We start from the raw sequence: 25,705 nt of genomic DNA on the forward strand, positions 1-25,705 counted from the left end.
ATCTAAAATATTTACCCAAACTGTAAGGCTTCCCTCTCTAATGGACCAGTGTACTGGCAAACAAACATCTCTTATTGAACTATAGGAAGCTTTTATAATGAGCTTGTGCTTCTGTGATTCAGCCATTAGCAGCATTAATGGATATAAGGAATATAAATATAAATATAAAAGACAGAGAGTATGGAGAGGTAAAAATAGGGGATGGGGGGGGGCTTTGAGGTAAAGAGGAAGGGAGGGGCAGGAGGTATATGGAGAGAGAGAGAGGGAGAGAGAGAGACTACAATAAAAAGGCTGATGTCATCTCTGTGAAGCAGCCAATCCGAGAGCAGCAGAGAGGGAAGGAGGGAGGGAGAAGAGGCAGAGCTCAGAAGGGTGTGTTTTCTGTACCACTGCAGCATCAGTGCAAAAAACGACAGGAGGAAAAGGCACGAGTCGGTGGACTGGACCGAGAAACAATACAGAGCTAGAAGAAGAGCCACAGAGAGGAGCCTGAGAGGAGGAGACACATCAAGAGGAGACACCTGCAGAGGTAGGACTAACACTGAAGCATCCCAGGCTTCTGCTGGTGTCTGGGTTTCCATCCATGAATGTGTGTGTCTGTGTGTCAGTGGGTTGGAGATCAGGGCTGGAGGCTCTAACGGTGTCTTACATAATAGGAAGGCAGGTAGTGTGTGAGCGACTGTGCTGAGATACTAGACAAGTGTTTGTGTGTCACTGTACATACATGTGTGGGTGTTGGTGCGCACTTCCTCCTGTCTGTGATTTCACCTTTTGACTCAAACATGCTCGGGTCAGTAAATGTTCACTCGTGATGTTTGTGTGGAGGTAAATCCATCTGTAGGGAGTGTCTGACCCGATTCAGCTTTTTAATATCTGATAAATCATCTGCGGCCGTGTGTTTTTATGAATATTGAATGAAATGCTGCACTATACCACATTATCGTGTTAAATTATTCACTGCTGCTCTGTAGCACGCTTCCTTTCATGCTAAAAGTCTCTGCCAGGAATGATTTAGTCTGATCTTCATATCTCCAAACAACATAACTGCAATTCCCATCTTGTGTCCATGCCAGCTTCCAGGCTGCTGTCCGCCCATGGCCTGGTGCTGAATGGTGCTGTTTCCAGGTTAACAGGGTCTTTGGTTTGTCCAGTTAGCGGTCCAAAACCAAGAACATATTCAGTTTATCAGCATTTATGACCAAGAAACGTGTAAAAAAAAGTGTTTCCTGTAGCTCAACTTCTCTCTGAATTGGGGGATAAAATGCAGGAAGAGAAAGCTGTGTTTGTCCTTTGCTTCTGTTTACTCTGGAATTCCTCTTTTTCCTCATGGCAACATCATTTAGGCCTCTTTGTCATTCTTTGCCTGCATTGTGGAGTTTTCTCACTTAAAATTAGGCCAGAACCTGAGAGCAGGAATAAGAGAGAGGAGGTGGAAGGAGAGCTGAAGGAGGGGAAGTTGATAAGGTGCAGAGTTTGAGTGAAACGGGAGGTGAAGGATTTAGCCCAGAAGAGCCTGAATCCAAAAAGAGCAGAAGAAATGAGAGGATGTGGAAGGTGAGAGGGAGCCTGGACTGGGATGAGAGGAGGAGGAGGAGGAGGAGGAGGGATATTTAGGGCTGAGTGGCGTAGGAGGATTTTTAGCCCTTTTCTCTTTCTCCCCTCCCCAGATCTTTGGCAGCAGTCAAACTGACTGAAACCATCTGCCTGCATTTTTTATTCAGGCTTTTGTACTTACAGTAGACTACCTCCAGACAGCCACATGAAAAAATATGCATCATGAAAGGAGCGCTCTGCACAGCCCTGTTCTCAAGATATGACTGCAATAATTAACAAATGATGTTTTTAAACTTTACTGTTCTTTGAACAAACATATCCATCTTTTGTTTTTGCTGCCAGTAAGATAAGATAAGATAAGATAACCTTTATTAGTCCCACACGTGGGAAATTTGTTTTGTCACAGCAGGAAGTGGACAGTGCAAAAGTTATGAGGCAAAAATTAGAATACAATAAGAATAAATACAGTACACAACTGTACAGAATAGAATAAAATAAAATACTATATACAGTAGAATAAAATAAAATAAATATACAATAAGATAAAAATAGAATACAAATACAAATACTATATACAACTGAGTAAAAATACAACGATGACAGAAAGGATTATTGCACTTAGTATTATTGCATATGTATGGATGTGTGTGTTTGATCAGTTAAAGTCTTTATTATGGAGTCTGACAGCAGTGGGGAGGAAAGACCTGCGAAATCTCTCCGTCCCACACCGTGGGTGCCGCAGTCTCCCACTGAAGGAGCTGCTCAGTGCTGTCACAGTAACATGAAAAAGTAGCTTCCCACTGTTTTGCAGCACGTCTTCTTTAAAAGACACTCTGAGCTGATCCGTTTCTGTGCTTTGAAAGTCGACTGTTTCCTGCCTCAGACTCAGTTCAACAGTCTTCTGTCATGTTTAGTGGAGAGGAAGCAGCAGCACCGACGCATTTCAGACTGAGCTCAGTTCCAGCTCTGCGTCTGCTTTTCGTTCTCGTGAATGAGTTTGAACTTATTAAAGTGTTTCTGACAGGAATTCCCTTAAACAGACTCGTGTCTGTGTGCAGCGCCTCACTGCAGACGGATCGCTGAATTTTTAATGATATTAAGTTGTGCAGATGATGAAGTTTCTCTATTTCACAATCAGACCATAACCTCCCCGTCTTTTCTTCTGAAAGCCTTTCTGAGATTTTTGTTTTTACCCTCAATGAAATACATTAAATTAAATTAAATAATGTATAAAATAAAAATTAAGTACATATATATTCTTGAAATTAGGAGCAGCTCTTTTTAATTACACTGACACTCACTGTCCTCTTGTCTTAATGTCGACAACATTTATGAAACTAAGTGAACGATATCTGCAGAACATTGATTTGATTTGATTTTTGACAGAAAAACGCCCAAATTAAACCAGCTAACCCTGTGTGCGCCGCTGGTGACGTGGTGATTAAATCACTTCTTCATCGATATATTTCTGTGTTTTTGCTTTTGTATCATCCAAACATTATGACACTTTAAATTCTTTAATATAGTTTTCTATAATGACACCAACCCGTACGTTGCAGAGAGCCAGCTGATAAGAAATGATATGAAGCTGACAGCAGTTACAGAGTGTGCGAGTGCTGGGCGCTCGGTGCTGTCCAACAATGTGGCACACACTGAGCCTCCTGTGTGAGTCTTATTCATCCAGACGGAGCAAACTCGCCCACCTGACACACCTGATACAGTTAAAAGCATTTGAAATTATTCAGACAGCCTCTATCTGATCAACCTGGATTCTGAATTATGACACAAAAATGATGACGTGTTTATTCATCTACATTTACAAGATCAATATACTAATAAGAGGTTATGAAAAGGGCAAAGATATAACAAGTGGCATAAATGTGGCCCATCTGTAAACATCTGTCACAGTTTCCAGGCTGGGAGCAAACATTTTCCGAAGCGTTGATCCAGACGTGTGATCTTTGGAGTGTTTGAGGTAAAAATGATATCATCAGTTTTACAGATATGGGTAAAGACTCTTCACACATCAAAAAATTAAACTTTACGCAACATTTCTGAAAATAATATCAACGTAAACTCTGTGGCAGTTTCTCCACAACTTTTTGTGACTTTTTATAAATAAATATTGTCACATAAATATTCTCCATTAATCGTTTTCTGACGTCCCGAGCAGCATTTAGCAGCTCTGCATGCAGAACATGTCAGAGGAACGATGCGGTTGTTTAGCGGAGACTGTTTAAACCTGTTTAAAAGCGCTCTGACTGAAGTTGTTACTGAGAGTAATTCTGGGCCCTCGGGCAAGCCTCGGTGTCTACATCCCTACGTTAGCATGCAGACTGGGAGGACAACCTGAATTTGTCTTGTCCCAGCAGGTCTATGAAGTGGATCAAAGAATGAGCAGTTTGGACTAAAAGGTTTCAGCCGCAGGTCCGCAGGTCAGATGGAGGTCTGGGTTCAGAAAATAAGATTAGTCTGAATTTAGCTCTTTCTCAGTTCCTCTGTCCGTCTTTGCTCCGAGTGTCGTCTGTGATTCTCTTTGTGGCATTTCTCATCCATCTTCATCCATCTCGCTCTCACGCCCCCGCTCCCTCCCCCTCGAAACATCTTTCCTCTCTTTTGACCTTTCGTTCTTCCACATCGCCTTTTTTCCATTTTACCCTCAACAAATGAGGTCTTTGTGTTTAGAAATTAAGGAATGCCCTTAACACCCCCCTCCCATCTTTTCCTCCTTCCTTTTTCAAGTGTGTGTGGAGATTGGGGGGTGCGTCCATTAGCCCGGATTAGAGCCTGTAGGCAGGTTTTAACAGCCCCTCTGTGTTTGGGGCTTTAATCTCTTCAGAAGCAGCTAATCTGACTTCACTGGCTTTAACACACACACACACACTCACACTCACTCACACACACACACACACACACACACACACACACACACACACACACACACTCTCACACTCACACACACATACAGTGGAGTAAATGTGTCTGTTTTTGTGGGCAGTGTAGCTGATCCATGACAAGAGTCCATTCATGGCGTGACCACCAGCACAGAGACTCTATCAGACAAATATCAGACAAACAATATGATCAGTGACTCGGTGGACCAAAGGTCACATGACATACAGTCTCCTGACCAGAAGATGAGCAATACGAGACATAAATCTGATGCTTCTCACCAACCAGCAAAACTGGTTTGATCAAAGGATAATTTTTACCATATATTTCCTGTCGTGTATCTTCTGTGGTGATGGTGCATGAGCCTCAGACTGTACTCGCTCGCATCACTAAACATTAGTTTTTTCTAATGTCAGAGCTTTAAATGGTCATAAAGAACAAACATCCATTTGTGTTCAAAACTTCTCTTTAAAAAGTGAAACTTGAGTTTCAGGAAGCGTAAAGTGTGACTCATACAAAGCTGATATAGTCGAGAACAGGACGCCTCGTTTTTTGGTTTTCAGCGTTTTTTCATTTTTTTATTTGATAATAAACTGAATGTTTGGGAGATTTCGGGGAAAAAGGTTTAAAAACATCATCTCAGGCACTTTTTCAGTTTTCTAAAAAAGTTTTCTAAAAGAAATAATAAAATCCCCAAATAGTCTAATCAGAAACAGAAGAAAAACTCGAGTGGTCTAAAACGCGTTCATTTGTCCGTTCCCTTAATCTTTATGACACTGAGTGGAGCTCAGACTCTGTCCTGTGTTCATTTTGCTCACAGATGAGTCTGTTTCACTAAAACAAAGAGTGACTCATTCAAAGCCAGTAAACACTGATCAGTCACACCTGCTGTGACCTCTTTCACACTCCACCGCAAAAAAGAGGAAAACCTAATATTCATATCCGTGGTTTACTAATGCTGGTGTGGAGAGATTTTATAGACCACGGTGACCTACAGGAAATAAAGAGGAGTGAGGTCATCGGCCACTTTGTTGCCCAAAGAGAAGCTCGCCTGTGCGTTAGGAAACCACAGCATCCAGGCTCTGCTCCGCTTTTTTTCTGCTTAATGTCGTTCTTACTTGTTCCAAGTGAAACGTTTGGATCGTTCTAAAGATAAATATGTTCAGTGGGGATAAACTGAGCCGTCATATCGTCTTCATTTCCCCAGAATTCACTGTTAGATGGTTTCAGTCACCAACATGCTTCATGATGGAGAAATGTCTGATTGGTTCATCACTGCCCTTAAGTAAAAGTTCATCTTTGTGGCACGCAAATGTTATCTTTAGCATTTGTCTGATTTTTCTGATATTCGACTCACAATTGAATAATCAAGAAAATAATTCCAAAGTTAATAAGTGATGAAAATAATCCTCATGTCTGATTAAATCTCAGCGTCCGTGTCATCCCACAGCTGCAGAATTATCTCGTTTAATCCACGATTATCTTTGCATAATTTAACATTTCTTTGCATTTTTGAGTTTAATCCTGTTGCACCTCCAGTCGCCGAGTACTCGAAATAAAGCTTTTCAGTTTAAGAGATGAGCGCTCAGGAAGAGGAAATATGTTTCTCGATACTTTAGTATGTTCTGCATTATTTCAGCTCCTGCTGCTTTTCTTTTATCTCCTCATACCTGCAGCGACGGCAGAACTTTTTCCTGGGCTCACCATCTGTCACCTTATTTGTGCTATATTTGTGCGTGTGTGTGTGTGTGTGTGTGTGTGTGTGTGTGTGTGTGTGTGTGCACTTTAAGAACCTGCACAAAAGGAGGGAATAAGCTTCCCAAAAGCTGGACGGCTGCTTTAACAGACTGAGAGAGAGAGGGGTGAGTTGAGGCGATGTAGGGAGTGGCACCGGAGAGAAAGCGAGGGAGAGGTGTGGAGGGATGGAGTGGGGGATGGGAGAAAAGAAGGAGGGGCAGTGTTGGGGGATGGGAAAAGAGGAAATATTGCTGTGTGCTGCTGGAGTCAGGGGGTTACCATGGTGATGGGAGAATGACGGAAAGGGATGGGAAAGACTGCCAATACACACACACACACACACACACACACACACAAGCGCGTGCACAAACCAAATTGACATTTTTCTGTCTGATTAAATAAAGAGATTTACGTCAAATCTCCTTTTAATTTAAAGCTTCCTTCCTGCGTGCTCAGGGTGGGGCGAGCAGAGACAAACGATGCTGCAGAGGGAGGAAGAAGAGGAGAAGATAAAGACCGAGGCTCTGAGAGGAAATGCGATCTCCCACCTGGGAGGGGTGTAGCTGGGAGCCGGAGAGATGTGACGGTAGACGCTGATAAGTTAAAGTTATTAACTTACTGGCACATCAGTAAAGTTCAACCGGACTCAAAAAGAAGCAAAAATGAAATAATTGTGAACCAAACAGTGTGTTAAACTCACTTTTACTGTCTGTGTGCAAACAGGCTGTAACGTCTGTGACTCGCTGCTGTTTTCACACATGATCTGCATCCCTGACACAGACGTGTTGGGGAGACACGTGATCCAGTGCAACGATCACTGCAGTCTCTTATCTATTTTGCCTGATGTGTAAAAGCAGCACGTGTATAATTTAACCAGCGTTATACTCTTAGCACCACCTTTTCCGTCCTTGCATCTATAATGACTCTGATGAACCTGCTAACTCACTCGCTTGCTAAATGAACAGCTAATGTAATTTAGTTTAATTTTAGTTTCATAATGAAGTTTTTATTTGAACCAAGTGGCTAATAATCAAGTGAAGGTTGTAGCTGTTTGTGTGAAATATCTGTGAAAGAAATGCAAACCCAGACTAAGCTTGCAGAAATCCTTCATCTTTGTTAAAGAAACTCGTCCGTTCGTGTTCTGTGTGACTTCATCTCCGCGCTTCAAACGAATTCACCTTTGTCTCGTCGATGCTCCCGAGCACCTGCTGGCTGTGACCTCACACCTCGCACATCAACAGGACGAGGTTATTATGTTGAGACAAAATCAAAGCCCGGCGTAGCGCCTTTTACCTGCCAGGAGGGATTAGGTGTGATGTGTCTGCAGCTGCTGTGAGTCTGAGCTCTCAGTGGATCATCAGCCGTGAAGAAGAAAGATCCAGAGTCAGAAGAGCCGCTGGCTCGCTGTGGTGTAAGTGGGTGGGAGTGCGTGGGAGGATGTGGTGGAAACAAGAGAGGATGTGTGTGGGACCACTGAGGATAATGTGTGTGTGTTGGTGAGAACATTTAAGTGGAGCTTATCTCCATAATGTGGATTCATTTTCTGTTTCGCCTTGGGCCTCACAAAGTTTTACAGCCATGCTTTCGATCTTTACACACAAACCTCTGTGATCTCAGTCGTTGCTGGGATTCATATTTTCATGCATACACCATGAACTCACTGCTTCCCTGAGCTCCACGAGCGCTACTTTCAGCTCGTTTGTTCAGCTCAGTGTTCTCGCTGTTTTGGCCACAGGCAGCCGTGTCCAACGATAAACCCAGGTACGCTACCTGTACAGCAGACGGACGCCGCGCGGGACTAGCCTGTGGGAGCATTAGCAGCTAAAGACTCGAGCTGGTGGTTAGATATGCTCACTCCTCCTGAACCAGCTACTGTGCGTCACAGCTGCTGTGATGGAGAGCATGAGTTAGCGTGAGTCAGGTCTGTCAGGTCTCATAAACCTGTGAAGCACCCGCTGGCATCACACACTGTTGGGAAGGAGAACATTTTAACCCAATTCCCGCCTCTTCCTAACCCTAACACGGACGTTTATAAAGTCCGATTCGATCTGAAACCCAAGTAATGAATCCTCCAATGAAAACAAAGCAAAGCGAGGAAAACGTGAAGGTTCAAAGGTCGACGTGAGGCAAACGTGCAATCAGACGCTGACGTTACCTAAAGTCCTGGAGCAGGTCAGGATCTGTGCTGCTGGCAGTCACAGCTGTAGCTCGGTGGTGTCTGAGCCGATGATGTCGCTGAGGCGTTTCCTCTGTCGGCCATGTTTTTATCGCCTCTTTCTAGAATGAAACCAGAGAAGAAGTGGGAGAGCGGTCTTTGCTGATCTCACAGCTCTCAGTTAAGTGTGCCCGTCACACGCGTGACACATGATCATGTGAGGTATTGATTGACGTCGCAGCTGAGCCGAGGGCCGAGGCCGCACGCCGCCGATTCCATGTTTTAATCCAGGATGTGTGAAAATGATTAGATCAGATTAACCAGAGAGGTTGTTGAATCAGAGGATGTAACATCCCTCGCTCGGACGACCTGTTTCGTGTTAACATGTTTCAGACTTCTTCTCTCAAACACATGAACAGTACTGCTGCCTCCTCACTTTCATTTCTTCTTCTCCTTCTTTATAGTGTTTGTTGGCTGTTGGCAAACAGTAAAATGGTGCATTACCACCACCACTTACTTTGATTTGGGTGGAGGCAGTGATAGATGTGTGGCCGTGGGTGTTGTATACACCGCCCCGAGCGCTCTGTCACACTGTGGCCTCTCACAGCTGGCGCCACTCACCCCTCAGCTAAATCTAATGGACTCCAGCGGGGCCGGGAAGCCACCCAGCGCGGGAGCTGTTGTTTATCCAGGAGCATACCGTCACTAATGAGCAATTTATTCGTGCCTGTGTCGCTTCGTTTGCCTTCGTGGAGAGAAACGCAAATCATAAACAAACGTGCCGGCTTTGTGTCTGCCGGAGTGTGTGCGTGGGAGGGTGGGCTGTTGGAGGAGGGCGGAGGTAATCCAGAGGTGACTAAACAATGTCACACCAATAAGAGCTCATTTGAATGTGAAAAGCGTCGGGCTGAGCTCCGGGACCGACTCCCCACATCCCATCTGAAAGGCAAATACACAGAAATAACACAACGGAGCTGTGTGACAGACGCACATGTCTTCAGATGCTTCGTCAATTAAGTGATTAGTCAGAAATAATCAGGAACTTTTGATAACCAGCTTTTCATTCAACAAACACAAACATTCGCTGCTTTTTCTGCCTCTGCAGGACAACAAGCCGTGCTTCAGGACTGACAGCCTGGTGTGTCTAACATTTGTTTAGTGAAATACTTAAAGCCTAGAATCAAAAATATGTTCATACTCTTGCCTGTGACCCTGTTTTTCGGGTGGGCTGCCCAATTCTGAGGAGATGTTTGTTTCCCTTTAAGTCTGAAACGTCTCGTTCCAGAAACATGAAGCAGTTATTCATGAAAATCCTCTAACGTTGCTGTCAAAGAGGACTGTTCTCTATCATCAGGGGTCTCAAACTCCAGACCTCAAGTGTCCTGCAGGTTTTAGATCTCACCCTGGGTCAACACACCTGAATCACATGACCAGTTCATTACCAGGCCTCTGGAGAACTTCAGACATGTTGAGGAGGTCATTTAGCCGTTTAAATCAGCTGTGAAGTATCGAGGACACATCTAAACCCTGCAGGACTCCGGCCCTCTTGGCCTGGAGTTCAACAACCCTGATATACATCTACCGGTACTACCTGAAGGAAGCTCAGCCAAGGCGGATGTTCACGTCGTGCCACAGACGGGGGCTGGGCAGCACACTGATACTGTCGGTTGGTGTCGACACTAAAGAAAATATTACGTTTGTAGATTTTTGAGGGGCAGGGTCATGAGCTGAACATTTCTCTCTCTGATTGTTTTTTTTTCAGGTTTTATTCTTTGTTATTATTGTTTAATTTATTTATTTGATTAAAATCAGGAGGAGGCAGAAATCACCTTTCTGTTTTGTAAACATCAGCCTTCATTTTAAATGCTTCACCTCAGCCCATGAGCCCATGAGCCCTCAGCCCCTTAGGTTACAAATTATACTAAAAAATAATTGGTTCATATGAACTTTGACCTTTGAGCTCTGCACAGTCAGCAAAGTTGGTGGGATTTCTCCTTGGGGATCAAGATGAAGGCACTCCATCAGAGCCTGGACTGACAGACTGAGCCTGGCTAAAACATTTCACCCAGAAATCACAACCTTGTTTTTTCAAAGCCTACGGTGTCTCCATTAACGGGGGGGTGGATGCTTCTGCCTTTGCTGCAGCGTGGTTCTTTCATGGTGGAGGCTGATAAGGCAGGAGAGTTTTCATGGTGAAGCATCGCCTGGAGCTGTTTTACAGGCATGTCGCTGGTGTGGAGGCAGAAAGAGGATCCACACAAACAGAATGGCAGAACAAAAGTAATGAAGGAGGAAAAGCTGCAAACAGAGAGGAAAAACAAAGCAAAGGCAGAAGAAGACGGCGGGTGGTGGGAGGCCTGTCAGCGGAGGAGCTTTGTAGTCGGTCAGAAACCTCCTCGTGATTATTGAGTTATTCATCTCTCCACTTCCACGGGGAAATCCCAGTCTGCTAAGATGTGAACACAAAGACAGCTTAACACTGACGTGTGTGTGTGTGTGTGTGTGTGTGTGTGTTGCTACATCCTTCGAGTTGAGGTCATCCCTGTAAATGACAGAGCTGATGGTGACATCATCTGTGCATCATAAAGCTGACAAATGCACAGCAGCTGAGTCATGACTGACAGGAAGAAAAACACTTCATGTTTCAGAAATCATTTAAACACTTGGGTTCAGTTTTTTCTACTCTTGGATCTGTATGATGTCATAAACAGGGGACAACCCTATTATGTTCTGGCACAGAGCCAATCAGAACGAAGTGATCTGAAAGGGGGAGGAGCTACAACAGATCCTCCACCTTTCCCTCTGAGGATGAACTGAGCGAGGCCTGCTTTAAGACTGATCAATGTGATTAGTGTGAACTGTGACTCAGAGCTATAGAGTAAAAATATGCAGCTGAAAACAGTCATAGTTTCGTCACTGATGCTGATTTGAATCTGTTTCGGTGGCTGTCACCGCACACAGTGTGAAACATTAGCACATCAAGAAAATGAAGCCAGTGGAGATGGGCCTTAAATTTGGTCTGCAGGCCTCAGGTGGTGTTACCTGTGGCTGTGAGCTCAGGGAACACTGACCTGATGAGTTTGAGGTCTGAGTCGCTCTTTCTGGCTCTTATTAAAGTTTGCTTGGTCAGACCTGGCCGTCCTCGTCCCATCAGTTTGTTGCTTGTCTTAAAAAAGATGGTGGAGGTGAAAACAACGGCTCCCGGGCCTGGCAGATCCCCATCTACTAAACAGAAGTGAAGAAGTTAAAGAATTGAAAAGGGGAGTAAGGGTGGGGAACGCAAACGAGAACAAACAGCTCGTGGAACTGAGGGAACATCACTTTCAGATCTCTCTTTTTTTCCCAGTAACATATTTTTTCTTTTCTTTTGTTTTAATTTGTTGTAATTTTCAGCAAATCTGTTTGTGCTCTGCATGTTGGGAAAGAGAGAAATGACCTCTCTGCTCACTCAGTCACAAAGGGTTTTGTGGAAGTGCCTGCCACACTCGGTGCTCATCGTCTACCGAAGGACATTTGCACTTGAGTACTTTGTGCCTGGTTGCATGTGAAGAAACTTTACAAATCTGTAATCTGTTAAGCTGCTTGGAGAAGAGCCAAAGCCTCTTCATGAGAAATGTTGAGTCACTGCGGTTCAGAGGAATAAACCCACATACTGACTGTCACATCTGCTCTGCACCAACATCTAAAGATCAGATTAAACTAAAGTCATCAGATGACCTTTTTGCACTTATTCAATTAAAAAATGACTTGTTGTTGTACACTGATGTCACAGACGGCCATTACAGGAAGAGAGCAGTGCAGAAATGTCAATTAGGAAAGAGTTTATTTTAAATTAAACAAGCAATTTAAAATGTTTCTTAATTTATGGTGTGTGCAGTCAGTACTGTCAATGCTGAATGCAATGGGATTTAGTGCAAGACAATAAACCAAGGAGCAAACAAAGTCCAAAAGAGGAGCTCAAAGAGGAGCTCTAAGGACTTTTCTAGAGCACTGGATGCTGGGCTCAGGTGTTACCAGTGATGCTGAGTGTTAACAAGCCACGCCTCCTCTCTAACACCTGCAGAAAGGAGCTGTCACACAGACAAGAGGAAAGTAGAGCGAGTTGTAAAAAGTGATCTTCTTAAAGTAAAGCCAGCTCCAAATGTTTTGGCTTTGACTCTACTAAAGTAGCTTTGATTGAAAATTCAAAATAATCTTTCTTTATCTTATACAGCGCCTCAGTTCATCCTAACCCCCTAACCCTAACCCTTTTAGCTCCTCCCCCTTCGAGTCAAATTTCTTCTGATTGGGTACAACCCATTAAAAGTAAGAGGCCTGAAGAGCAGGCGGGTCCACTGTGCCTGAGATGACCATATATCAAACTTCAGCTGTACAGTTATAACATGCAAGTCTATGGGACGGACTCACAGCTGGAGTCTGCCTCCAGTGGCTGTTAAAGGAACTGCAGCTTGAATTTGGTTCATTTTTTCAGTCTTCAGGTTTCCTCTCAGATGCTAACAGGAAGTTTACCCACACTTTGACAAATAATTATGACAGAAGAATCTAAAGATTCAAAATGCTTTGTAGCGTTTTGTGATGTGTGTGGAGTTTTAGAGTCTGCTGTGGACATTTCAAAAAAATCCAGTTTTCGGTTCCTGACATTGACGTTTGTGTTGATGCTGTTACACTAGGTTTAGATTAAATTATGGAAAGTTCGTATGCTGATTATTTTTTTCATTCTTCATTCAAGATAGTGATCCTTACCTCACCTTTAGAAGATAACATTTTCTGCGAGGCAGATTTGTTCATTAACAGCTTTCTTTGTAATCCGGGTGCATTATGCTTCATTAAAAACATATTTGCTTTTGCACATGAACAGTTTATAAATGTCATTTCTCAGAGAAAGGATGTCTGATACATATCATCCCCCCTGCTATTCACACAGAGACAGCAGCACGTTTAACTCAGTGGTGCTTCATTAAAATGACACTTCATCACATATTCATGAGGACTGATGTGAAGGACATCAGCAGCTCGATCTGCAGACTGTCGCACACACTTAGCAGAGTTCACCTATAGACTGTCTGCTCTGTGGTCTGTGTGTGTGTGTGTGTGTGTGTGTGTGTGTGTGTGTGTGTGTGTGTGTGTGGATGGAGTAGTAAATGTGAGATGTGTAATGAATAATGAATTTAGGGTGAATTTAGGTCATGCGGGCGAATAGGAGGGACAACATGGGAATAGCTCTTTCTTTCCTCATCTCCGTACACCTGTGTGTGTGTGTGTGTGTGTGTGTGTGTGTGTGTGTGTGTGTGTGTGTGTGTGTGTGTGTGTGTGTGTGTGTGTGTGTGTTTCGTGCAGACTAAAAGGGAAGTACCCTCTCCTCCCAGCATTTGCTTAATCTCTCCATCCACACGTCCCTGTTCTTTCCTCCAGATCGGAATCTATCAATGAATTAATTTCTCGCTCTGTCGCTCTCCATCCGTCCACCTGCATCGCCTCCCTTTGACTCTCCGATCCCCTCCCACCTCCCCACAGACTGCTCCACCTGCACCCGCCCCGTCTCCCCTCCTCCCCTCAGGCTTCCCTGTGGACGGGCGGGTCCACCTGCCTCTGCCTTTTGAAGCCCTTCAGGTTCTCTGGGATGGCTCAGGACCCTGAAGAAGCCGAGGGGGGCCGCAGAGAGGAAATTGGTACAGTATGTTTAATATTAACCGGCACAGAACGGAAACATGGCTGCCCACAGGGCATGAACTGCCTCTTTACTGCGGTCTGCGAGATTAACAGCAGCTATTAAAATGTCCTGTTTGGGCTTTCAGTCATTAAACATTTTCATTCTTGAGAGTGAGCACTCAGCTGGCAACCCAACACTCAGACTGGGGTCTGGTAATCTCTGTAACATATGTAAGATATGACTATAGGAAGAATATACAGAGACCAAAAGCTTTCTATTTAATTATTCCTGCGGTGTCCGCGTTGCTGCTGTAACAGTGTGAATTTGCCAACACTGCAACTAATAAACTTCTCTTAAATCAAAGAAAATGTCCATCCCAGTTTGTGAGAGCTCCACGTCAGAAGAAAACTTTAACACTTTTAGTTTTCTGTGGAAAAAACAGCAAATAATAAAATTTTTGGAGCTTAACTTTTGCTTTATCACCATAAAACCTGCAAAGTCCCCTCCTGCCTGATACATTCATGTCTGCAGCTGATATACAGTTGTGATCAAATGTGTGGTATGTTGTGTTTTCTTAAATCTAAGACTGCGCCGTGAACACGCAGGGCGCCGCAACTTGCAGCATTAATCAGATCTGAAACTCTTCCTCCTCGTCCTTCCTCTCTAAATCCTAAATGGACTTCCTGTGCTCTCACGGCTGATTTAATTCAAGTGGTCATAATGTGTCAAATTTCCAGGATAACAAAGAATCGGTGAGAGGCGAACAACACGGTGCGTTTAATGTCATTGTGCACCGGCAACAGCAACTCAACGAGCTTCCTGTCAGCAGAGGTCAAGCAGCTCTAAGCTGCAGCCTCAATAAAGACTCAGAGTGTGTGAAGGAGGCGACCCTCCATCAGGCGCCTTTAGATTAAGACTTGATTCATTAACGAGCTCCGCCCCCTCCTTAAGTCAGTGCCAGCAGGAGCACCATGAATATTTAAATGAAGAAAGTCTCTGTGGATGATCATGGATTTCTGTTTTTTTAAAACCTCCATGCTGAGGACGAGGCTGCTGTTATTAAAGGAAGTGGAGCATGCTGGGATGTTTTCTTCACCCGTCATTTATTACGTCTGTTTCATTTTTCTGTCTGAGCTCGTTACATCATTAGACCCCCCCACGCCCCATCAGTGACGAAATGACAAACACACACACACACACACACACACACACACACACGCACACACACACACACACAGGCTCTCACACACCTTCTGTCCCGCTGTGCCATTTGGCTCATGTATTTTGAAAATACGCCCGGCAGGTAACAGCAGCAGCCCGACAGGCGGGAGCAGGTGTGTGTGTGTGTGTGTGTGTGTGTGTGTGTGCGCGTGTGTGTGTGTTTGTGTGTGTGTGTGTGTTTAAGTGACCGTGACGCAGGGCAGATGTGAGTGTGTGTGTGTAATCATGAGTGATAACAATGAAAAACTAGAAGAATAAGACTCTGACAGTCATAGGAACTGAACGGGGGTCACGTCTGTGTCCTCTCTGTGTTTGTGGAGATGCTCAGAAACACCTGGATCCTCACAAAGAGACAGTGTGTGTGTGTTTGTGTGTGTGCTGGGGACAGGTTGTGTAATTATGAGATGTTGGAGGGGGTCTACATTAGCCAGCTGTCACTCCTCGCCCCTCACCCCATGTGTGTGCTTTAAGAGAAGCCTCGGAGACGGGCCTTGGCGGAGGACTGCTGGTGGTTACACTCACAGATTGATAAGTTATGACACCTCCTGTAACCTCCTCTGCCCTCCCTGTCTGTTAGTATTCTCACTCCGGTGTGTCAGCGTGGAGTCGGTACAGTCGGAGCATCTTTAAGCTGCTGCAGCATCACACCAGGCATAAAGTCAGTGTATAAAAACTTGTATTTCCATAATTGTCCACTGAGGGAGTGAATGAGGGAGGACAGTCATCCAGACCCAGACCCTGTTCATCTGCAATATGTCATCCATCAGTGCAATTAGACACTGACAGCAACACTGGCTCTATTCGATTCTTTGTATTCATCTTCCATGAGCGATGCGTCCTCTCAGCTCTCTGGTGAAAATGACATGAGTGACATGAACTCTTGGACAATCTATCTTACTGTCTTCTTATGACTCCAGGTTGTTATTTACAGTTATTTCTTCTAACTTCCTGTCTTTTAAAAAATTACATAAAGTTGTGAAAAGAATCTAAAGAGGCAACTGACTTTATATTCAACGCATCTCTGTACTGTGTCAAAGGGATATTAAGTCAAGTTAGGTGCAGGCTGTACTTCAGTGTTGAATTGAATCAGGAAAGTTATAAGAACCTATTTGCTTTAATAATCCTGGTTAAAGGCAGAGCCTCCTGAACAGATATAAAAACATACCCAAAGATAAAATGCTGCCCCCGGTGGTGAAAGTCTCACGACGCGTTACAAAATGCTTGTTTGGGATTTGTCCTTGTTAGCAAACAAACAAACTGATTCATGCAAATGCAAAAACTGCACAATGAGCTTTTTTGGCAGCTTCTGTTTCACTGGAGCTCACATGATACCAAATAAATCAGGAGCATTTACAGTAATTTTCCTGGAGGCATGAATGGTTTGGAGTGGAGGAAACACTGTTTCAGGCTTTAGCATGAAAACCTGTCACAGATGTTTGGCTCATTCGAGGGATCTCCCTCAGTTTCTTTCATTTTTTGCTTGATCAAAGTATTCCCATACATGGAGCCGCAGCCTGATTTCATGGCTTTGAAGTGGCACAATCGGCTATTTTTAGCCTGGCTGTTAGTTTCAGCTGATCAGCTCGCAGAGGAGGAGCGCGTAATCCCCAACTTCAAGTACAAACAAGAATGTGGCCAAACTCGGAGCGCTGAGGGTTCTTCTTTTGGCCTTCATGTCGAGGCAGCAGTAAGATGATGAAACAAAAGGGAGAAAGCCTGATCCATCTGTGTCTGCTTTCACCCCCCGACACTCCTGCTGTCACGGGTCAGTGTTCAGTCACCAGGCAGGGACAAAGGAGGAGATGTTGAGATGAATGGAAATGCGGCGAGTGTGGCAGAAACACACACACACACTCAATCTCTCTTTGTAATGTCATTAGTGGAGAAGCTGCTTCCTGCTGCTTTGATCTGATCTTGACTTTATCGAGGTGACCCGGTATTGTCCGTTCTTTATCTCAGATTTTTGTGGATTCTGTACTAAATTCAAACCCAAAGTGAATTTAAATCTTAGAATTTATTCTCAACGTCACAGATGTGCCGTGGATTCATCGTGATGTGATTTTGGGTCAAACTTTCCCCCCTCTGGAATACATTAATATTTGTCTTCTGTTGATTTATGTTTGGTCAAATTAACCATGTCTTTGCTTCTTTCCCCTCCCCTCCTCCCCTCCTCTTCTCCTCCCCTCTTATCCCTCTTTGTTCTCGGGGTCACCCCCCCCCTCCCCCCACAGCCAGCTCCTGAAGAAGCGTTTGTGGAGCTGACGGAGCGAGGAGCGAGCCTCACTCACAGTTGGGCTGTAAAGGAAACAGACACACCCACCAACTTACTGCTGTTTACTCCTCTCAGCTCTCCCTCAGCTCCGGGCGGTCCCTGGAGTGTGTGTCTGCCTTGGTGTGCGTGGGTGTGTGTGTGTGTTTCTTTATGTGTTGATGAGTGTGTGGGTGTCTTGCATCACTTTTGATGGGACATTGAAAGATGTGTGTGTCACAGAGTCGGTGGATGGGCTGTAGGGGGATGTGCTCCCCCGCCCTCCCGCTGCTCCTCCTCCTCCTGCTCCCTCTGTCCTTCCTCTCCTCCACGCCTCCGTTTGCTCAGGGAGCCATCCACATCCCCGAAAGCTGTGAGTACTCCCTCCTCCACTGCACACATCACACACTGGAAACACTGGAAACACTGGAAAGTGTTTGTTTTTTCATTTCCAGTAAATATTTCCAAACCATTTCCTCAGAATTAACAGGGCTGGGAAGTATGAGGGAGAATTTCCACATTTGGCTTCTCTAATCATATCATTACTCTTTGAAATTAAGTATCAGGTCAGTAGATTTCTGCTGTAGCCACCAACTTGAATTATTTCATAGGCATCAGGGGAGGAGTCTAAACTACCCACGAGCCTCTGATGCAGCGCTGTGGAGAAGAACCAGAACTATGGATTTCTTTTTTCTTTAGCCTTTGTCAAGACGTAACGTTCAACATTTGATGCGTTTGGTTGAAATGTTCGCAGAGACGTCAGGTCAGTTCAGGTTATTTATGTTGCTCCAACTCACAAGAACAGTTACTTCAAGACACTTTAGACTCCAAAGACCCCACAGTATGCTGTGAAAATCAACCCCTCCCCATACGATCAGCACATTGTGACAGTGGGAAGGAAAAACTCCTTTTTAACAGGAAAAAACTTCCTGTAGAACCATCAGTTGTGGAGTGAGGGGTGACAGAAGAAGAGAGAAAAAGAAAGCACCGGGAGACATCGTCTGTGAGATCATAGAGCTCTGCAGTAGCCACAAACTCTCCTTCAGGGTTGTCTCCTCGAGCACCTCTGGACCAAAGCTCACTCTGACCACTGCGACGTCACCACAGACCTCAGACTCCAACAAAAAGCTGTTCGCCTTTCAGGCATCTGAGGAAAAACCTTTGATGGAACTGACCAGAAACGTGACGTGTGCTGATAGGGGGCCATTTAAAGGTGGATCCTTTGGTTCCTGCACAGTAAAGTTCAGTAAAGCTCTGGTGCTGTGTTTATTCCTGTCAGATATGGAACTTTCGAACACATCTAAGCACAAATATAAATCCAAACAATCAGGTTAGAATAACCTCTGGTCCTGGAGATAAAGGTCAAAGGTCAGCAGGCTTATCACACTCCTAGAGGAGAGGAGGGGAAGCGGGAGTCAGAGGAGGAATCAGGTTCAGTCTGACCTTCGGTAAACGACCTTCTTTCTGGGTGTGGCAGGAGAGGAAGAAGAGAAGGATAGGAGGAGGAGGAGGAGGAGGAGAACGATGGGGGAGGTGGAGAGAGGGGAGGGAGGGGAAGGAAAAGGAGACACGGGGAAGAAAAAATTAAGGAGATGGATGTAAAGTGACCTGAGACGCCAGTGTGTCTGAGTCAGAAAACCAAGAAGGAAGATAAAATCCCTGAGATGTTGTCACTGTTAATAAAAATCCTGTTAATGAGCAGATCTTGTCCCGCTCGGGGAACAGCATGAAGAATGTGCCAGCATGTGTTTGTTCAGTCTGTAAACCTTTCCTTTCTGCTCTCCTTTCACTGCTTCCCGTGGACACAGATACAAAAGACAACAGTAAGTGATTTTCTTTGTTGCTGTAATGAAGAAATGTGTGTCGTGTCTGCAGCTCTGACGTGAGCGGTGCTTCATTGGTAGAAACCTGCTCCGGACGTCTGCTGACTGTGTCTCGCACCTGCTCACCTGCACTTTTCCTGTTAGATTTGTCAAAGCAGAACATCTCTCCCCTGCATCACTCCACACAGACACTAAGGAAGAGATCATGTCCTCTATATTAGCTCATTTAAAACTGATTTAATGTTATTTTGAGTATTTTTCTGAAACAGATGTACGGATATTTGGAGGGCTGAAACTGCCACATTAGTCATTTCATTGTATTTCTGTATAGTTCTTGTGCAAAAGTCTTGGACCACTTTTCATTTCTCTGTATTTCTTGGATTCGGTGCAGCAATTTAATGAAATGTGCAAACATACATAGAAATGAACATGACAGAGTTTGTACAGCTCCAACGAACCTGAGTAAATGTTTGTCATGCGCAGCTTTATTTTTCAGCACAAACTGAACTCTGTCCTTTCAGTATGTTCAGGAAAATTCTCCACAAGCACATTTGAAAACAGCACAGGTCGACCAAAGTGTTGTACATGGTAAAAAAAAAAAAAAAGCAGAGCAAACACACACAAAGAACAAAACAAAAACTCAGTCATAACTTAAAGCTGGTGAGTAACAGTGTGTTTTCAGACGGGTTTGAAGATGTTGAGTGTTGGAGGGATCCTAATTTGAAGAAAGTTGCCCAAAGTTTGGGCGCAGCAATCACAAAGGTCTCCTCTGTGTTGTAGCCTGCTTCTAGGGACGATCAGAAGCTACTTATCAGCTGACCTGAGACTCATTTATCTACAAAATATTTTATTTAAATATACAATGTCACAAAATATCAGAGTATTCCATTAAAAACTGTAGTTTTTAATTTTTGCTGTTATTATAGGATGTTTATCTTTTTTTATTTTTGAAACAGTGGCTCCTGTTAACCACGATGGTTTTAGAGGACCTGCCAGAACTAAGAATGATGAATGAGCTTCAGTCAATCCCTCTAGATGTGTCTCGATCTGTACGCCCTACTTTACCTGCCTGTACTCTGCCAATTTCATTACTGTGTGTGTGTGTGTGTGTGTGTGTGTGTGTGTGTGTGTGTGTGTGTGTGTGTGTGTGTTCAGTATTTCAGCCTCCAGTGCTGACAGAGATGCCAAAATCACACACAGTGTTTTCTCTAGAAGACTTCAATCTGGCCTGTGAGGCCACCGGGAACCCGGCACCCACGTACGTACACCTGTGTGTGCTGACATGGCAATAAATGTCCTCATAATAAAACAAGAACAAAATTGTCTCTCAGCTGTTTCCCTCCCCGAGCTCGTCCCTCTCTCCACTCCCTGCTTCTCTCGGGGAGACAGACTGTTAAAAGTAATAATAACAGCTGTAAATGTTACACTTCCTCATATTTATGTATTTCTGTATTTCAGGCCGTCAATCAAAAGGCTGAAAATTTTACATGAACCTGTTTCCGGCTTTGATCCAAAGATAAAGACTCGCTGCTTTATAATGAAAATGTAGATCCTTCAAAATAGCTCACAAATAAATAGAAGCTGTTTTCTTCATTGTGTGATTTAAGGTTTGTTTCTGTGACTTTGTAAACTGCTGATGTGCTGACAGCCGTTCTCCCCTCTGTGCTCATAGATTCCGTTGGCTGAAAGATGGCGAGTTGTTCGGATCTGAGACCGAAGGATCCGGAACGCTGAGAGGCGACAATTCTTCCCTGGATATGTTAGAGGGTGAATACCGCTGCTACGCCTCCAACAGTCTGGGCACCGCCATGACACAAACCGTCAAAGTCAACGTAGAGCGTGAGTCACACAAAGGCACAGATGTCACACGATCATATAAAATCACACACACACATCAGTGAGTCAGTGAGGTTGATCGGGGCCACCTGTTCTGCTCGCTCATCTCAAGTTGCCACGGCAACCATTTCCCGGAGACAGCACTGTGACGTCACTCAGTAGGGAGGATGTACCGTGGGTGTGGAGGATGAAGCCGATGGCTGCGGTCAGCGTGCACACAGACTCACTAAAATCTCTCCAGATGAAATATTATACTGTACGGGCTCTTTCTGCCCCGGATCTCACCTCCGCCGTGGTTTTGATTGCAGTTCAGTTCTTTCAGATTTTATTTATTTATTTCCTCTGCAAATTACTTCCATAATTTGTTGTTTTTCTTCCTCACAGTTTTTTTTTTCTGTGATTGAATATTGCTCTGTGACTTCCAGAGAACCATTGTTCTCAATTAATTTGGGAAACTTCAATGTTTACAATCAGCTCAGCCAGCGTTTCTAAAGGTTTTGATGACTAAATGTCAGTTTCGACAGGCAGCATGTGGTCGAGGTATCTTGATTTACCCAAAGCACCATCAGAAAGCTGCTTTTAGCAAATAAAACTTTTAAACAATGTTTCAGAGCAAAATAAATAACTGGCTGATGAAAGCTGAGAAGCTGTGCAGGAAATATGAGATTCAAGTTAATCATGTGACCCAAAAAGACAGATGATGTCACTCTGTGTCCACATGATTGTAAATATGCAGCTATTGTTTCAGCTCCTCTTAATTACAAATGAACCCTGGCATTGTTTTTATATAATTTAGGCATTTAAAGTCTATTATCCTGGAGATTTCCTCCAGTCCACTGTGTTACAACAGCTGTGGAGTGTATCTTTACAATTATCTTCTTCCTTCTTTGTATTGTTTTATTTTGCGTCACTATTTTCATTGTTTCTTCATTGTTACCTGCACAAGTATTAACTTGTATTCTGCTGCTTTGTGTTTCAGCTCAGCCAATTCTCATGAAACAACAAGTGGAGCGTGAGCGAGGACTCGTGGGACAGAGTATGGTCCTGTCCTGCAACCCTCCAAAAAGCTCACCTCCTCCCAGCATCCACTGGATGAACATAAGTGAGTGTGCCGATCTGTTTCCTGTCCCGTTCATCAGCTGCCTGCCTCTGTGACACACAGACTCTTTATGTCCACTCTCCTCCATTTTTCTATGACTGACCTTCTCTGCCTTTTCAGTTATCAGCTTATTGAGGCTGCGGTGCAATAAAGCGAGGCGCTTATTGTGCATTTGAAGAGCAAACTAACCAATTTCATTTTACACTGACGTGAAAAACATTTTCACCTTCCACTGCAGTTTCCATGCTTTGAACTTTATTTCCCACCTACATTAAACTGTCCCCGTCCCGGCTCAGATTTGATGCACATTACTCGGAGTGAGAGAGTGACGATCGGCCTGGACGGGAAGCTGTACTTCGCGAACCTCATGAGGAGTGACAGCAAAGAGGACTACATCTGCCACGCCCAGTACAGAGAGGCCAGGACTATTCTACCTGCCACTGCTGTCTCCCTCTCTGTCAAGCAGAGTGAGCGCACACACAACGCACAATGCACACAAAGTGTTAAATATAGAGATAAGAAAAATCAGAAAAGTGAGTCAGAGCATCACGCTGTCCTGTGTGTGTGCGGACCGTGATCACGCTCTCTGTGTGAGGTAACATCAGCCAGAACAGTTAATTATGTCATGCAGACTACACTGTAACACAACTGAGACACCAGTGTTTGTTCCACTATGATGACGCGTATATGCTCAGTAACTAGATCACAGTCGACTAATCAGCCCTGCCCTGTAGGCTATTTGTCTTCATTTCATCATTTATTGTTGCAATAATCAGCATGACCGTGATGATCGAGCTTCACAGTTTCCGTGTCCTGATTTCTGTCTTCACATCGTCCAGGTAACAGCGTGGCTCATGGAGGAAAACCCGAGTTCTTCCACCACAGGAACCACTCCCAAATATCAGCCCTCAAGGGGAACAGCGTCACCCTGGAATGTTTACCCAGAGGCCTGTAAGCATCTCAGTGTGTGTGTGTGTGTGTGTGTGTGTGTGTGTGTGTGTGTGTGTGTGTGTGTGTGTGTGTGTGTGTGTGTGTGTGTGTGCTTCCACCTTCAGTTTGTTTACACGTGAAACTCATGTCATGTTTATGATCCTTGTGGCATAAGAATGACTGACCCACCTGGTTCGCTCTTTCAACGCACTTTATTCCCAGTTGCTGCTCTCACAACACTCAGCTGTGGCTTTTCTGCTACAGCCACACACAACAACAACAACAACAATAACAACCACACTCAGGACCCAGTTACTGTTTCATATTTTCTCTGCTCGTAAGAAATTGGCCTGCTGACCTCATGCAGCCTTGCTCCTTTTTCTTCATATGAAATCATTTGATCTGTCCAGTTTCATTCTAATGATCCTGCTTCCTGTCTATGGCAACAAATGGACTCTCACTATAATTTTGAGTTAATGATGAAAAAGGATGTTACATCATTACCAAGATCATCTGCATGCACTCAGCTCTAATTTCCTCCTGTGATCGATCTTCTGTTCGTCGCCTACCTCACTTCCATGATCGGTTCTCTCTCACAGTCACATCCTTCTGTTCTTCCATGTCCGTCTCTGCAGACCCACACCTCAGGTGGAATGGAAGAAAAAGGATGGTGTCCTGGCAGACACAACCGGCCAAGTTATTAACTTTGACCGCTGGCTCCACTTCGACAACATCACCCTGGATGACGACGGCGAGTACGAATGCAAAGCCTCCAACACCCACGGCTCCATCACGCGCTCCTTCACGGTCACTGTGGAAGGTAGGCCGCTGAGCCGAGCGCACAGACGATCACGGTGCTCTGCTGACTGTGAGGACGTGATCTCTGTGTTAGTTTGAACTCTAACGTGTTTGTGCTCCTCTGTCTGAGATGATTGTGAGTCTTTACTGAAGAACATGTGTACATGTTCACAACTTCAAAGGAGCACTTCACTAATTAACATCAACAGGTCCTGAAGCCTGTTCAGAGTTACAGCCAAATGTTCAACAGACAAGTTCTGACTCTGAGATTTATATTTTAGGGTTTAAATGCTGCTTTTCTTCGTTTTCCAGCGGCTCCTTACTGGATGAAGGAGCCTCAGAACCTGATGTACACTCCCGGGGAAACAGTCCGACTGGACTGTCAGGCGGACGGCATCCCGAGGCCCAGCATCACCTGGAGGATCAACGGTCAGCTGTTAACAGGTACAGCAAGATTCTGACGGACCTGTTTGTGATTCTTTGGGGAGAAACTGTAGCACCTGATGTGTGTGATTGATACTCAGGAGTTATCGATTTCTTATATAGTGCACATGATAAACTACCTTTAAACAGCTGGGGCAAACAGACTTGTATTACTCTGATGATCAGCACTTTGCAGAGTGAACCGTTCCTTCGGGTAACTCGATGTTGATTCTATTAAAGCTTGATGGCCACAGACATAGATTTGAAGGCAGGGCAGAGCGAGCATTTCCTGGCTCCAGGCTGTCGACTTTCTGTGGACAGAGAGCCTCTTAAGCTTAACGTGAATTAGATGGACTCACCAAAAGAGAGAGAGAGAAGTGAGAAGATAGAAAAATAAACAGAGAGTAAGGAAACAAATCATCAGAACAAAGAAGAGGGAGAAATGACTGAATCAAAAGACCGGGGCAGAAAGAACGGACGATGGAAATGAGACAAAGAAAGAGTCCACATTTCTGTATCAAACCTTCTTCTTGATGTTTCGCACATTCAGAGTTTACATGTTACTTATGAAGATGGGCTTTTAGGAAAATTAAAATGAGGAAAGAAACTAAAAGCCACATAAAAGGAAGAAAAGGAAGGAATATGAGCACACTGGGAGGGAAACTGAGAAAGCAGCAGAGGGAGGGAGGTGACAGGCGGTGACAGCTGCTGCTCCTCTCAGTGGGCCTCAGCTTCTCTGTTAAACAGTTCTTTAGATTCAGCCTGTTTCTGTTTGACAAACTCTACATTGCCTCCTCGCCTCTCCCCCCCCCCCTGTAGAAGTGGATGAAGAACCTCGGCGCACGGTGACCGCAGGAACGCTCATAATGAAAGACGTGAACATTGGCGACACGGCCGTGTACCAGTGTGAAGCCAAAAACGACCACGGCTCCATCCTCCTCAACACCTACCTCTACGTCGTCGGTATGTTTCCCGCCGGGTTCACGTCCTTCTTTGTTCTGTCTCACCTGTGATTGGTTAATGACGGCGTCTCTCCCTCTGTCTCAGAGCTCCCCCCTCAGATCCTGTCCCCTGATGGGTTCATCTACAATGCCACCAAGGGCCGAGACGTCGCACTGCACTGTGAGTCTTTTGGCTCGCCACGACCCCGCGTCACATGGTGAGTGTCACACAGTGTGGATTCTCATCAGTGTAACTAAAATACCCTCTCTGTATTCTCTCTGCTGAACCTTTTCACCTCAGTGAAAATCATTTCTCTAACTACACTGTGCAGAATTTAACCTTCACCACTAGGGGGCAGTATTTTATCAGAAAGTTTGATTAACCAGCCCTGTGGAGA

General features: G+C 44.6%; 1 protein-coding gene across 1 annotated transcript in view; it reads left to right on the forward strand.

Annotated features, from left to right (window-relative positions):
* Positions 1 to 409: 409 nt before the first annotated feature.
* Positions 410 to 25,705, forward strand: part of LOC146611458 (neural cell adhesion molecule L1.1-like) — a 43,355-nt gene continuing 18,059 nt past the window's right edge. The window contains exons 1-11 of the mRNA XM_085344119.1: positions 410 to 529; positions 17,441 to 17,830; positions 20,436 to 20,538; positions 20,953 to 21,119; positions 22,096 to 22,218; positions 22,512 to 22,682; positions 23,055 to 23,166; positions 23,781 to 23,965; positions 24,256 to 24,387; positions 25,186 to 25,329; positions 25,414 to 25,525. Of these exons, the coding sequence (XP_085200245.1) occupies positions 17,686 to 17,830; positions 20,436 to 20,538; positions 20,953 to 21,119; positions 22,096 to 22,218; positions 22,512 to 22,682; positions 23,055 to 23,166; positions 23,781 to 23,965; positions 24,256 to 24,387; positions 25,186 to 25,329; positions 25,414 to 25,525 (1,394 nt within the window). The 5' untranslated portion in view covers positions 410 to 529; positions 17,441 to 17,685. The remainder of the gene's footprint in view (positions 530 to 17,440; positions 17,831 to 20,435; positions 20,539 to 20,952; positions 21,120 to 22,095; positions 22,219 to 22,511; positions 22,683 to 23,054; positions 23,167 to 23,780; positions 23,966 to 24,255; positions 24,388 to 25,185; positions 25,330 to 25,413; positions 25,526 to 25,705) is intronic.

The sequence above is a fragment of the Diplotaxodon limnothrissa genome, linkage group LG20 (assembly GCF_057381915.1).
Source record: "Diplotaxodon limnothrissa isolate DT_005_m linkage group LG20, D_limnothrissa_male_GT1.1, whole genome shotgun sequence".
NCBI lineage: Eukaryota > Metazoa > Chordata > Actinopteri > Cichliformes > Cichlidae > Diplotaxodon > Diplotaxodon limnothrissa.